This window comes from Oncorhynchus mykiss, chromosome 14, assembly GCF_013265735.2.
Source record: "Oncorhynchus mykiss isolate Arlee chromosome 14, USDA_OmykA_1.1, whole genome shotgun sequence".
In the NCBI taxonomy this organism is placed as follows: domain Eukaryota; kingdom Metazoa; phylum Chordata; class Actinopteri; order Salmoniformes; family Salmonidae; genus Oncorhynchus; species Oncorhynchus mykiss.
The window spans coordinates 33550080-33565036 of record NC_048578.1 but is presented as its reverse complement, the minus strand read 5'-3'; the positions used below and the strand labels follow the sequence as shown (position 1 = coordinate 33565036).

Below are 14957 nucleotides of genomic sequence, written 5' to 3'. Positions count from 1 at the left end.
CTGCTGTTTTTTTAACAAAGAAAGAAAGCCCATCGTTTTAATAGTAGAAAAGCACCATCACCACTTTCAAGGATGTGTTTTGGTAACAAGCCATGATGGGGAGGAAAGAAAGAAATTAAGAAAGAAAGAAAGAGACAGAAAGAACTAGAGAAAGAAATACATAAAATAAGAGAAAAAGATGAAAGGGAGCTTGGGAGATTAAAATAATGTAGATGACAAAAGCGTTTGTCTCATCTCTTCCAGGCATGGAGGCGCTGTGAATGGGATGGGAGGGAGGGAGGCAGGGAGGGAGGGAGGGAGACAGGGAGGGAGGGAGGCAGTTAGGGATGTAGGGAGGGAGGCAGGGAGGGAGGGAGGGAGGCAGGGAGGCAGGGAGGCAGGGAGGGAGGGAGGGAGACAGGGAGGGAGGGAGGAAGTTAGGGAGGGAGGGAGGCAGGGAGGGAGGGAGGCAGGGAGGCAGGGAGGCAGGGAGGGAGGGAGGCAGTTAGGGAGGGAGGGAGGGAGGGAGGGAGGGAGGGAGGGAGGGAGGGAGGGAGGGAGGGAGGGAGGGAGGGAGGGAGGGAGGGAGGGAGTTAGGGAGGAAGGGAGGGAGGCAGGGAGGGAGGGAGGGATGCTGAAGTGGAATGGTTTACTCACACAGCCTTGGGTTACTGTGTTTCTCCCACCATTTTAAAGGCTGTAATTTAAATCATAGCTGTTCTGTTAGACATACCTACATAACAGTTACACTGCTGTAGTTATTTACTGTTGTGTTACAGAAAGATGACCAGCAACTATTATTCATTTGTCCTGAAAAGCCTTGGCTGCATTCCGCATCACAAATGGCACCCTATTCCCTACCTGTGCACCACTTTGGACAGGGCCCATAGAAAATAGGCTGCTGTTTGGGACACAGCGAATATGTTTGTTTTGGGGATATTTCCCCTGCCTTACAAATAAATAACTTATTACCTATAATTAGCTATTTATATGCAAATTATGTTATGATGTATTGACTTTCACTGTGAGTTTCATAAACCAAAGATAAATGGAAATGAATTTGGGTAATGTATGTTATTATTTGTACTCCTGCAAAGTTTCCAGCCTGTTCTTAGCATCCCTCTGGTTAGACACAATCAGTCTCCCACATTCAGAAAGCTTTAAACTAACTAGACAGGGGTGGACACTGCACCATGTGGGTGCAACATCATTTCACATCTGACAAGCACCCATCTATGTGTTTCTAACTATGCCCAATCTGGGGGGGGGGGGGGGGGGGGGGGGGGGAATGGTGAACATGAAGTGTTTGAAAGTCTTTTTTTTGCCTTTCAATAGTTGCCTTTTTCTCCCTCTCTGCTCTCTTCTCTAATCTCCTGTGTGTGTTGAGACTCTGTACTCAGTGTAGTACACATGCTACACATACTGTATTCAGTCTATATAGTAGTACACATGCTACACATTATTCAGTCTATATAGTAGTACACATGCTACACATGATTCAGTCTATATAGTAGTACACATGCTACACATGATTCAGTCTATATAGTAGTACACATGCTACACATTATTCAGTCTATATAGTAGTACACATGCTACACATTATTCAGTCTATATAGTAGTACACATGCTACACATGATTCAGTCTATATGGTAGTACACATGCTACACATGATTCAGTCTATATGGTAGTACACATGCTACACATGATTCAGTCTATATGGTAGTACACATGCTACACATGATTCAGTCTATATAGTAGTACACATGCTACACATGATTCAGTCTATATAGTAGTACACATGCTACACATTATTCAGTCTATATAGTAATACACATGCTACACATGATTCAGTCTATATGGTAGTACACATGCTACACATGATTCAGTCTATATGGTAGTACACATGCTACACATGATTCAGTCTATATGGTAGTACACATGCTACACATGATTCAGTCTATATGGTAGTACACATGCTACACATGATTCAGTCTATATAGTAGTACACATGCTACACATGATTCAGTCTATATAGTAGTACACATGCTACACATGATTCAGTCTATATAGTAGTACACATGCTACACATGATTCAGTCTATATAGTAGTACACATGCTACACATGATTCAGTCTATATAGTAATACACATGCTACACATGATTCAGTCTATATGGTAGTACACATGCTACACATGATTCAGTCTATATGGTAGTACACATGCTACACATGATTCAGTCTATATGGTAGTACACATGCTACACATGATTCAGTCTATATGGTAGTACACATGCTACACATGATTCAGTCTATATGGTAGTACACATGCTACACATGATTCAGTCTATATGGTAGTACACATGCTACACATGATTCAGTCTATATAGTAGTACACATGCTACACATGATTCAGTCTATATGGTAGTACACATGCTACACATGATTCAGTCTATATAGTAGTACACATGCTACACATGATTCAGTCTATATAGTAGTACACATGCTACACATGATTCAGTCTATATAGTAGTACACATGCTACACATGATTCAGTCTATATAGTAGTACACATGCTACACATGATTCAGTCTATATAGTAGTACACATGCTACACATGATTCAGTCTATATAGTAGTACACATGCTAGACATGATTCAGTCTATATAGTAGTACACATGCTACACATGATTCAGTCTATATAGTAGTACACATGCTACACATGATTCAGTCTATATAGTAGTACACATGCTACACATGATTCAGTCTATATAGTAGTACACATGCTACACATGATTCAGTCTATATAGTAGTACACATGCTACACATGATTCAGTCTATATAGTAGTACACATGCTACACATGATTCAGTCTATATAGTATTACACATGCTAGACATTATTCAGTCTATATGGTAGTACACATGCTACACATGATTCAGTCTATATAGTAGTACACATGCTACACATTATTCAGTCTATATAGTAGTACACATGCTAGACATTATTCAGTCTATATGGTAGTACACATGCTACACATGATTCAGTCTATATAGTAGTACACATGCTACACATGATTCAGTCTATATAGTATTACACATGCTAGACATTATTCAGTCTATATGGTAGTACACATGCTACACATGATTCAGTCTATATAGTAGTACACATGCTACACATGATTCAGTCTCTATAGTAGTACACATGCTACACATGATTCAGTCTATATAGTATTACACATGCTAGACATTATTCAGTCTATATGGTAGTACACATGCTAGACATGATTCAGTCTATATAGTAGTACACATGCTACACATGATTCAGTCTATATAGTAGTACACATGCTACACATGATTCAGTCTATATAGTAGTACACATGCTACACATGATTCAGTCTATATAGTAGTACACATGCTACACAAGATTCCGTCTATATAGTAGTACACATGCTACACATGATTCAGTCTATATAGTAGTACACATGCTACACATGATTCCGTCTATATAGTAGTACACATGCTACACATGATTCAGTCTATATAGTAGTACACATGCTACACATGATTCAGTCTATATAGTAGTACACATGCTACACATGATTCAGCCTATATAGTAGTACACATGCCACACATGATTCAGTCTATATAGTAGTACACATGCTACACATGATTCAGTCTATATAGTAGTACACATGCTACACATGATTCAGTCTATATAGTAGTACACATGCTACACATGATTCAGTCTATATAGTAGTACACATGCTACACATGATTCAGTCTATATAGTAGTACACATGCTACACATGATTCAGTCTATATAGTAGTACACATGCTACACATGATTCAGTCTATATAGTAGTATCAAATCAATCAATCAAATTTATTTTATATAGCCCTTCGTACATCAGCTGATATCTCAAAGTGCTGTACAGAAACCCAGCCTAAAACCCCAAACAGCAAGCAATGCAGGTGAAGAAGCACGGTGGCTAGGAAAAACTCCCTAGAAAGGCCAAAACCTAGGAAGAAACCTAGAGAGGAACCAGGCTATGTGGGGTGGCCAGTCCTCTTCTGGCTGTGCCGGGTGGAGATTATAACAAAACATGGTCAAGATGTTCAAATGTTCATAAATGACCAGCATGGTCGAATAATAATAAGGCAGAATAGTTGAAACTGGAGCAGCAGCACAGTCAGGTGGACTGGGGACAGCAAGGAGTCATCATGTCAGGTATTCCTGGGGCATGGTCCTAGGGCTCAGGTCCTCCGAGAGAGAGAAAGAAAGAGAGAATTAGAGAGAGCATATGTGGGATGGCCAGTCCTCTTCTGGCTGTGCCGGGTGGAGATTATAACAGAACATGGCCAAGATGTTCAAATGTTCATAAATGATCAGCATGGTCGAATAATAATAAGGCAGAACAGTTGAAACTGGAGCAGCAGCACAGCCAGGTGGACTGGGGACAGCAAGGAGTCATCATGTCAGGTAGTCCTGGGGCATGGTCCTAGGGCTCAGGTCCTCCGAGAGAGAGAAAGAGAGAAGGAGAGAATTAGATAACGCACACTTAGATTCACACAGGACACCGAATAGGACAGGAGAAGTACTCCAGATATAACAAACTGACCCTAGCCCCCCGACACATAAACTACTGCAGCATAAATACTGGAGGCTGAGACAGGAGGGGTCAGGAGACACTGTGGCCCACTCCGAGGACACCCCCGGACAGGGCCAAACAGGAAGGATATAACCCCACCCACAGTAGTACACATGCTACACATGATTCAGTCTATATAGTAGTACACATGCTACACATGATTCAGTCTATATAGTAGTACACATGCTACACATGATTCAGTCTATATAGTAGTACACATGCTACACATGATTCAGTCTATATAGTAGTACACATGCTACACATGATTCAGTCTATATAGTAGTACACATGCTACACATGATTCAGTCTATATAGTAGTACACATGCTACACATGATTCAGTCTATATAGTAGTACACATGCTACACATGATTCAGTCTATATAGTAGTACACATGCTAGACATGATTCAGTCTATATAGTAGTACACATGCTACACATGATTCAGTCTATATAGTAGTACACATGCTACACATGATTCAGTCTATATAGTAGTACACATGCTACACATGATTCAGTCTATATAGTAGTACACATGCTAGACATGATTCAGTCTATATAGTAGTACACATGCTAGACATGATTCCGTCTATATAGTATATTTCTTTGATGTTGTTGTGTTGATTAAAACCATCCTGAGGTACAGATTGAACAAGCTTTTCCTTTCCCTTCATGTTGTTTTGTTTTGTTCGCTTTGAGACTATAAAGCACAACCGTAGGCCAATATTTTAAGAAACTCGCGAAAACTGTTTATAAGTTAAGTAAGGACCTTTATTTATCAAACTTATTTTTATTTAATTCTACCTCAAATGATGCATAATATCTAGATTAAAAACCATATCTGAGACAGAACCAAACTAACCCACTCTACGTGTCCCTGTTTCCAGAGAGCAGATATAGCTGTGGCACCTCTCACCATAACCCTGGTCCGTGAGGAGGTGATCGACTTCTCCAAGCCCTTCATGTCTCTGGGCATCTCCATCATGATCAAGAAGCCCCAGAAGTCTAAACCAGGTGTCTTTTCCTTCCTGGACCCGCTGGCCTATGAGATATGGATGTGTATCGTGTTCGCCTACATCGGTGTGAGTGTGGTCCTGTTCCTGGTCAGCCGCTTCAGCCCCTATGAGTGGAACCTGGATGAACAGGATGAGACCAAAGACCCCCAGACACCTCCAGATCCTCCCAACGACTTTGGCATCTTCAACTCTCTGTGGTTCTCTCTGGGAGCCTTCATGCAGCAAGGATGTGAGATATCACCCAGGTAGGATGCAAGCTGACCTTGAAATTCAATGGGGTAGATCTGATGTAGAAATACACTACCAGCTCTCATAGTCTTGAATCAGAATCAGAAGTTCAACCATGTTTCTCAAACGTTACATTTCTAAGTTCTTCCAGATTTCAAATGTTCAATGCCTAGATTTGAACATGCAACCTTTGGAATCAGAGGCAGTGTAACAGCGCTCACTGTTGCCCCTAGTGGCCTGTTTCCACGTCATCTCCCAACGTCCTCAGACATGGATGGATGTCGAGTACTGACTTGTATCATGACACGGGGTATGACACGGGGTATGACACGGGGTATGACACGGGGTATGACACGGGGTATGACACGGGGTATGACACGGGGTACGACACACAGTGCGACACACGGTACGACACACGGTACGACACACGGTGTGACACCCAGTACGACATACGGTAAAACACCCGGTACGACACACGGTACGACACACCGTTCGACACACGGTATGACACACGGTACGACACACAGTACGACACCCAGTACGACACACGGTACGACACCCAGTACGACATACGGTACAACACCCAGTACGACACACGGTACGACACACGGTGCAACACCCGGTACGGCACCCGGTACGACACACGGTGCAACACCCAGTACGACACACGGTACGACACATGGTATGACACCCAGTACGACACACGGTACGAAACACGGTACGACACACGGTGTGACACCCAGTACGACACACGGTACAACACCCGGTACGACACACGGTACGACACACCGTTCGACACACGGTATGACACACGGTACGACACACAGTACGACACCCAGTACGACACACGGTACGACACCCAGTACGACATACGGTACAACACCCAGTACGACACACGGTACGACACACGGTGCAACACCCGGTACGGCACCCGGTACGACACACGGTGCAACACCCAGTACGACACACGGTACGACACATGGTACGACACCCAGTACGACACACGGTACGACACACGCTACGACACACGGTGTGACACCCAGTACGACACGCGGTGTGACACACGGTACGACACACGGTACGACACACGGTACGACACACGGTGTGACACCCGGTACGACACACAGTGCAACACACGGTGCAACACCCGGTACGACACACAGTACGACACACGGTGCAACAAACCGTACGACACACCGTACGACACACGATACGACACACCGTACGACACACCGTACGACTTACGGTACAACACCCGGTGCGACACACGGTACGACACACGGTACGACACACGGTACGACACACAGTGCCACACTCTGCATAAGAGTGTCTGCTTAATGACTCAAATGGAAACATGTGTCTGTGTGCCAGTTGTGTTTTATCCCCGCGCTACACACCATGCCCATGGCCATTAGTGATGTTGTTCAACATTACTGCTGAGCAGTCAGATAGATCTTTATGGTCAATCAGTCAGAGGGTTGTTCAAGCATCCTAAAACAATGAGTTTTCTCTGACACACTACGTTCTTCTCTTCCGCAATTCACTTTCCGACAGTGCACTTATTACAGACGTATTACTGCTATTAGGCTCAGTTGTGTCTGAAATGGTCATATAATGTCCATGGCCCAAAAGATCAAAGCTTCTGTGCTATGGCTTTGGGTCTATACGGTCACATGACCTCATGCTATAGGCTTGGTTAGGTTGACCTTACACTTTCTGATCCCAGAATACACTGCTGGTGATGACTCAGCTGGATGACATGACATCATTAAGACATCTATATCTAAAAGACCATGTCACATATTCTCCCAGTTTCTCAGTTGAAGTTGGATGTACTGTTGGATATACTGTGTATAGGGTCAGAGACTAGTGAGCTGTGTCAGTCATACTGTAACAGGCCACTGTAAAACACTGTGTTCCAGTGAGCTGTCAGTCATACTGTAACAGGCCACTGTAAAAGACTGTGTTCCAGTGAGCTGTGTCAGTCATACTGTAACAGTCTACTGTAAAACACTGTGTTCCAGTGAGCTGTCAGTCATACTGTAACAGGCCACTGTAAAAGACTGTGTTCCAGTGAGCTGTGTCAGTCATACTGTAACAGTCTACTGTAAAACACTGTGTTCCAGCGAGCTGTCAGTCATACTGTAACAGGCCACTGTAAAAGACTGTGTTCCAGTGAGCTGTCAGTCATACTGTAACAGGCCACAGTAAAATACTGTGTTCCAGTGAGCTGTCAGTCATACTGTAACAGGCCACAGTAAAATACTGTGTTCCAGTGAGCTGTCAGTCATACTGTAACAGGCCACAGTAAAAGACTGTGTTCCAGTGAGCTGTCAGTCATACTGTAACAGGCCACTGTAAAAGACTGTGTTCCAGTGAGCTGTGTCAGTCATACTGTAACAGTCTACTGTAAAAGACTGTGTTCCAGTGAGCTGTCAGTCATACTGTAACAGGCCACTGTAAAAGACTGTGTTCCAGTGAGCTGTGTCAGTCATACTGTAACAGTCTACTGTAAAACACTGTGTTCCAGTGAGCTGTCAGTCATACTGTAACAGGCCACTGTAAAAGACTGTGTTCCAGTGAGCTGTCAGTCATACTGTAACAGGCCACTGTAAAAGACTGTGTTCCAGTGAGCTGTATCAGTCATATTGTAACAGGCCACTGTAAAAGACTGTGTTCCAGTGAGCTGTCAGTCATACTGTAACAGGCCACTGTAAAAGACTGTGTTCCAGTGAGCTGTCAGTCATACTGTAACAGGCCACTGTAAAAGACTGTGTTCCAGTGAGCTGTATCAGTCATATTGTAACAGGCCACTGTAAAAGACTGTGTTCCAGTGAGCTGTCAGTCATACTGTAACAGGCCACTGTAAAAGACTGTGTTCCAGTGAGCTGTCAGTCATACTGTAACAGGCTAGGTGCATTGGTGCAGTAGCGCAAACTGTACATCTACAGTCCAGCACCTTGTTGTGTGATATATTCCCGGACTCCAGGGTAGTTTCACAGTTTAAAATTGTATTGTAATATAGTGACACAGCTTTAGGTTTTTAAAGCCAGGCTAACCAAGGTTTTTATGGGCTTAAAGGACGATGTTCCAGTGAGCCTTGTCTGTAGCATTAGGTGCAGTGGGTTTACAAGCTCTGCTAATGGCACATCTCTCTAATGTGTTGTTAATGCTCCCTCTCTTCTCCTCTCTCTGTTTCCTTGTTTCTCTCTGTTTATCTATCTCACTCTCTCACTCTCTCTTCCTGCCTCTCTCTCTCTCTCTCTCTCGCTCTCTCTGTATCTCCACCTCTCTTTTACTCCCTCTTTTCTCATTCTTTCTATCGCTCTCTCCCTCTCTCTATATCTCTCCTCTACCTCTCTCTCCCCCCCTCTCTCTCTACCTCTCTCTCAATTCAATTAAAACGTCAAATTAAAGGGCTTTATTGGCATGGGAAACATATGTTAACATTGCCAAAGCAAGTGAAGTAGATAATGAACAAAAGTGGAATAAACAATAAAAATGTACAAAATGTTAAATCTCTCTCTGTCTCCCTCCATCTCTCTACCCCTCTCTCTCGCTCTCTCTCTCTCTCTCTACCTCTCTCTATCTCTCTCTCTCTCTCTCTCTCTACCTCTCTCTCTCTCTCTACCTCTCTCTACCTCTCTCTACCTCTGTCTCTCTCTCTCTACCTCTCTCTACCTCTCTCTACCCCTCTCTCTCTCTCTCTCTCTCTCTCTCTCTCTCTCTACCTCTCTCTGCCTCTCTCTCTCCCTCCATCTCTCTCTCTCTCTCTACCTCTCTCTACCTCTGTCTATCTCTCTCTCTCTCTACCTCTCTCTACCTCTCTCTACCCTTCTCTCTCTCTCTCTCTCTCTACCTCTCTCTCTCTCTACCTCTCTCTACCTCTCTCTACCCCTCTCTCTCTCTCTCTCTCTACCTCTCTGTACCTCTCTCTCTCTCTCTCTCTCTCTACCTCTCTCTACCTCTCTCTACCTCTCTCTCTCTACCTCTGTCTCTCAGGTCCCTATCAGGGAGAATAGTAGGAGGCGTGTGGTGGTTTTTCACTCTCATCATCATCTCGTCCTATACGGCCAACTTGGCTGCTTTCCTCACAGTGGAGAGGATGGTCTCCCCCATAGAAAGTGCTGAGGACCTGGCTAAACAGACTGAGATCGCCTATGGAACTCTGGATGCCGGTTCCACCAAGGAGTTCTTTAGGGTGAGTAACGGAACACCGGAATGCTGTTGCTAACAACAGGTCCATCAGCTAGTTGGTACACCGGGTTGATCATCTAGGTCAACTAGTCATTCAGGGGCCAATCCTATCATCCACTTAAAGTCACATTTTCACTTATTCTCCCATTGACATCAATGCATGACTTAAGTGAAAGTTAGGATTTGACCTTCAGCAATTACTGCTGGGAACTCGGTACAACTGGCTGGTCGGCTAGTTTTAGTACAAATGGTCAATCGGCAAGTTCTGTGGCAGAATACATTGTAAAAAGAGAGTGTTTTGGTCTGATATCATTGGGTGGCAGGTAGCCCGGTGGTTAGAGTGTTGGGCCAGTAACCGTAATGCTACTAGATTGAATCCCAGAGCCGACAAGGTAAACGTCTGTTGTTCTGCCCCTAAACAAGGCAGTTAACCCACTGTTCCTAGGCTGTCATTGTAAATAAGAATTTGTTCTTAACTGAAACCAAGTCCCTGAAACCTCTTCAGTACAGCTGTACACTTCCATTTACTACCGTCAACACTGTATCTCTGACAAAAGCCTTCCCTTATTTCAGTCAAAACCACAGAACATCTCATAAGAACTGTCGGGGTGCGGAGGAGCGTGTAAAGTGCTTCTTGAAACGTGACGACACATGAATGGGGATTTAATGCAGTGGCAATTTGGTTATGTTGGTCTTTTGAGACAGTTAGTCTGATCAGCAGAAAGTCTGATTGCTAATGACGTGTCTAACTCACAGGCACGCACACACACACACGCGCACGCACGCACGCACACACACACGCGCACGCACGCACCCACACGCACACACGCACTCACACACACACACACACACACACACACACACACACACACACACACACACACACACACACACACACACACACACACACACACATACAAACACACACACACACACACACACACACACACACACACACACACACACACACACACACACACACACACACACACACACCCTCTTTAAGGTGATGAAACAGAGTTCTAATCAGAGAGTCCACATCAGCCCTACAGTAACTCAGAGGGGTCAGCTCACCAAACCTAATTAGCTGGCTGCGGCTGCATGGTAAATTGGAGCTGAAGATATCCAGTCCAAACAGAGGAGATGGAAGGAAGCCATGTATCCGCCGGCAGAGGGGGACCGACGAGCCAATTAAGTTATAAATGATTAACCAAATTCTCATCCGAGAGTTCATCCATCCCCTTATCAGCCTACATACAAAACAACACAGCGCATTGTGCCAGAGTGGAGGAGTTTGACTACAATGTACTGTAACACATCACTGTAATACTGGAATAGATAGCCAGTGCCAACAGTGGGTATTGGAGCAAGTGAATTGAAACAGTGTGGACATCTTGCAAGAAGTAGCAACTAAATTGTGGAGGAGGTACATTAGAATGTACTGTAACACATTGTTGTGATCATGGATAATTATGTTTATAATCATTTGGTATTTATAGCCTATATTTATAGTATAACATATTAAATGCTGTTGGGAATATGTTATGATGTCGTCTAAAAGCTCAACTACTGTTGAGGCAATGAGACGGCGGAGAGAGAGAGAGAGAGAGAGTGGGTGTACTAAAACCTTATATCTTGTTATGAGAAGTGGCAATTAGCGAATGTGTATGTAACGTGCAGAACAGTGGACACAGCCAGGGACGAACATAGATAATGAATGCTGTATAAGACACACACACTTCTTGAGGCCTGGTTGGGAAGCTGAAGACAGATTTCACGTATTCCATATGATGAGTGTCCTATTTCCTGCCGGAGCCTTCAGAGTGAATATGAGGTGTGTCACGTTGCTCCCAGGACTTTAATTAAAACTGGAGAGAAAAAAACACTGATTAATGGGCTCACGTTCTGTGTGTGTGTGTGTGTGTGTGTGTGTGTGTGTGTGTGTGTGTGTGTGTGTGTGTGTGTGTGTGTGTGTGTGCGTGTGTGTGTGTGTGTGTGTGAGTGATTTTTGATTCGATTTAGATTTATTTTGATTTATTGGGACATTACGAACAAAATACTTTACAATTTACATTTAAAACATGAACATGTAGTGTATCTATCAGTTCCACATGTCAGTTCATACACACAACAAGTAGATCACATGTCAGTTCATATACACAACAAGTAGGTCACATGTCAGTTCAGACACACAACAAGTAGATCACATGTCAGTACATACACACAGCAAGTAGATCACATGTCAGTTCATACATACAACAAGTAGATCACATGTCAGTTTATACACACAACAAGTAGATCACATGTCAGTTCATACACACAGCAAGTAGATCACATGTCAGTTTATACACACAACAAGTAGATCACATGTCAGTTTATACACACAACAAGTAGATCACGTGTCAGTTCATACACACAACAAGTAGATCACGTGTCAGTACATACACACAACAAGTAGATCACATGTCAGTTCACACACAACCAGTAGATCACATGTCATTTTATACCCACAACAAGTAGATCACATGTCAGTACACACACACAACTAGTAGATCACATGTCAGTACACACACAACCAGTAGATCACATGTCCGTTCATACACACATCAAGTAGATCACATGGTGGAGAGGCATTGTGCCGTGAGGAATAACAATATTTATGCAATATTTGTTTTTGAAACTAGGTTTTACTGTTCACTTACAATGCATATATATATTTATATTAGTTGATAGGAGGTTCCATGCATTCATGACTCTGTATAATACTGTATGTTTTCTGCAATTTGCCCTGGACCTGGGGACTGTGAAAGACCCCTACAACTGGTGGGGTAAGTGTGTGTGTCAGTGACTAAGCAAACAATTAGACATTTCCAACACATTAATGTTTCTTATAAAAACAAGTGATGCAGTCAGTCGCTCCTCAACTCTCAGCCAAGAGAGACTGGCATGCATAGATTATATATCAGCCCTCAGATTGCAATGACGAGCAAGACGTGCCGCTCTGTTCTGGGCCAGCTGCAGCTTAAATAGGTCTTTCTTTGCAACACATGACCATATGACTGGACAATAATCAAGATAAGACCAAACTAGAGCCTGCAGGACATGCTTTTTTTGGTGTCAAAAAAGCAGAGCATCTCTTTGTTACGGACAGACCCCTCCCCATCTTTACAACCATTGAATCTATATGTTTTGACCATGACAGTTTACAATCTAAGGTAAAACCAAGTAATTTAGTCTCATCAACTTCTTCAACAGCCACACCATTAGTTACCAGATTCAGCTGAGGTCTAGAACTTAGGGAATGATTTGTACCAAATACAATGCTCTTAGTTTTAGAGATGTTCAGGACCAGTTTATTACTGGCCACCCATTTCAAAATGGAATGCAACTCTTTGTTAAGGATTTCAGTTACTTCGCCAGCTGTGGTTGCTGATGCATATATGGTTGAATCATCAGCATAGAATGACACACATGCTTTGTTTAATGCCAAAGGCAGGTTTTTGTAAAACATTGAAAAGAGTAGAGGGCCTAGAGAGCTGCCCTGTGGTACACCACACTTTACATGTTTGACATTAGAGAAGCTTCCATTATATTGGAGAGATACACTGTAGCTCTGATTCCAATAAATGGCAGAGGATGAAAAGCCATAATACAGGTTCTCAACAACGGGATATTGTCAATAATATCAACAGCTGCACTGAACTCTAACAGTACAGCTCTCACAATTGTGTTATTATGTATTTATGTCAGTGCAGTACATGTTGAGTGCCCTTCTCTATGCATGCTGAAAATCTGTTGTTAATGTGTTTACAGAGACATAGTATTGCATTTGGTCAAACACCATTATTTTCCCAACAGTTTACTAAGAGCTGGCAGCAAGCTGATAGGTCTGCTGTTAGAACCAGTAAAGGCTGCTTTGCCATTCTTGGGTAGTGGAATGACTTTAGCTTCCCTCCAGGCCTGAGGACAAAGACTTTCCTCTGGGCTCAGATTAAAGATATGACAGATAGGAGTGGCTATAGAGTCAGCTACCATCCTCAGTAGCTTTCCATCTAATTTGTCAATGCCAGGAGGTTTGTCATTATTGATCGATAACAAACATTTTTCCACCTCTCCCACACTAACTTTACATGCTTTTCTTTCATTGTAATTTATTTATGCCTAAATACGTGTGTGTGCGTGTGTGCGTGTGTGTGCGTGTGTGTGTGTGTGTGTGTGTGTGTGTGTGTGTGCGCGCATGTGTGTGTGTGTTTTTCGGGAACCACATTTGGGTCTAATTAATCCCATGTGGTAGATCCCAGCTGGAATCTGTAAATCAGTCACAACATTTCAAACAGAATTAATTATGTCATCGTTCTCTGACACTCCGGCTTTTATATTTGATGAATTCACCTGGCTTCTTTTTATAGAAAAGTACAGTGAGGCTGGAGAGCACAGCAGAACTTCATAATGTCGTGTGTTTGGAAAGTTTCTCACTCCCTCTAAACGATATAAAGCATTATGTGACTTTCAAAGAAAAAGACCCCCCCTGCCGTCCAAAGAGCAGAGAATCCAATAGGGGTCCATATTGATAATATACCAGTTGATCAAGCCTGTACAACACGCTTTCTTTGTGTTTTGATTGATGATAAGTTGCCATGGAAACCACACATGAAGACAATAACCTCTAAAATGGCAAAGAAATATGGGGATACATGTCAAAATGAGATGTCTTCTAAACAGAAGCACTGTTCTTAGTCTCTATCACACAATGATCTTCCCATTCATCAGTTACTGTAACAGGGGCCAGCACACACCATACCAAATTACTATCAATATATCGCCTGCAGAAACGCTCTGTAAAAATAATATCATTAGCATCACTTTTCAAACAATTAGGACTCCTGAATATTT

General features: G+C 43.1%; 1 protein-coding gene across 3 annotated transcripts in view; it reads left to right on the top strand.

Moving 5' to 3' along the window:
- The window catches only part of LOC110487786 (glutamate receptor 3), a 254309-nt gene that overhangs the window by 188372 nt on the left and 50980 nt on the right, over positions 1-14957 (top strand). For all 3 annotated transcript variants that reach the window (XM_036943367.1, XM_036943366.1, XM_036943368.1), the window contains exons 11-12: positions 5511-5884; positions 9870-10068. In XM_036943367.1, the coding sequence (XP_036799262.1) occupies positions 5511-5884; positions 9870-10068 (573 nt within the window). The remainder of the gene's footprint in view (positions 1-5510; positions 5885-9869; positions 10069-14957) is intronic.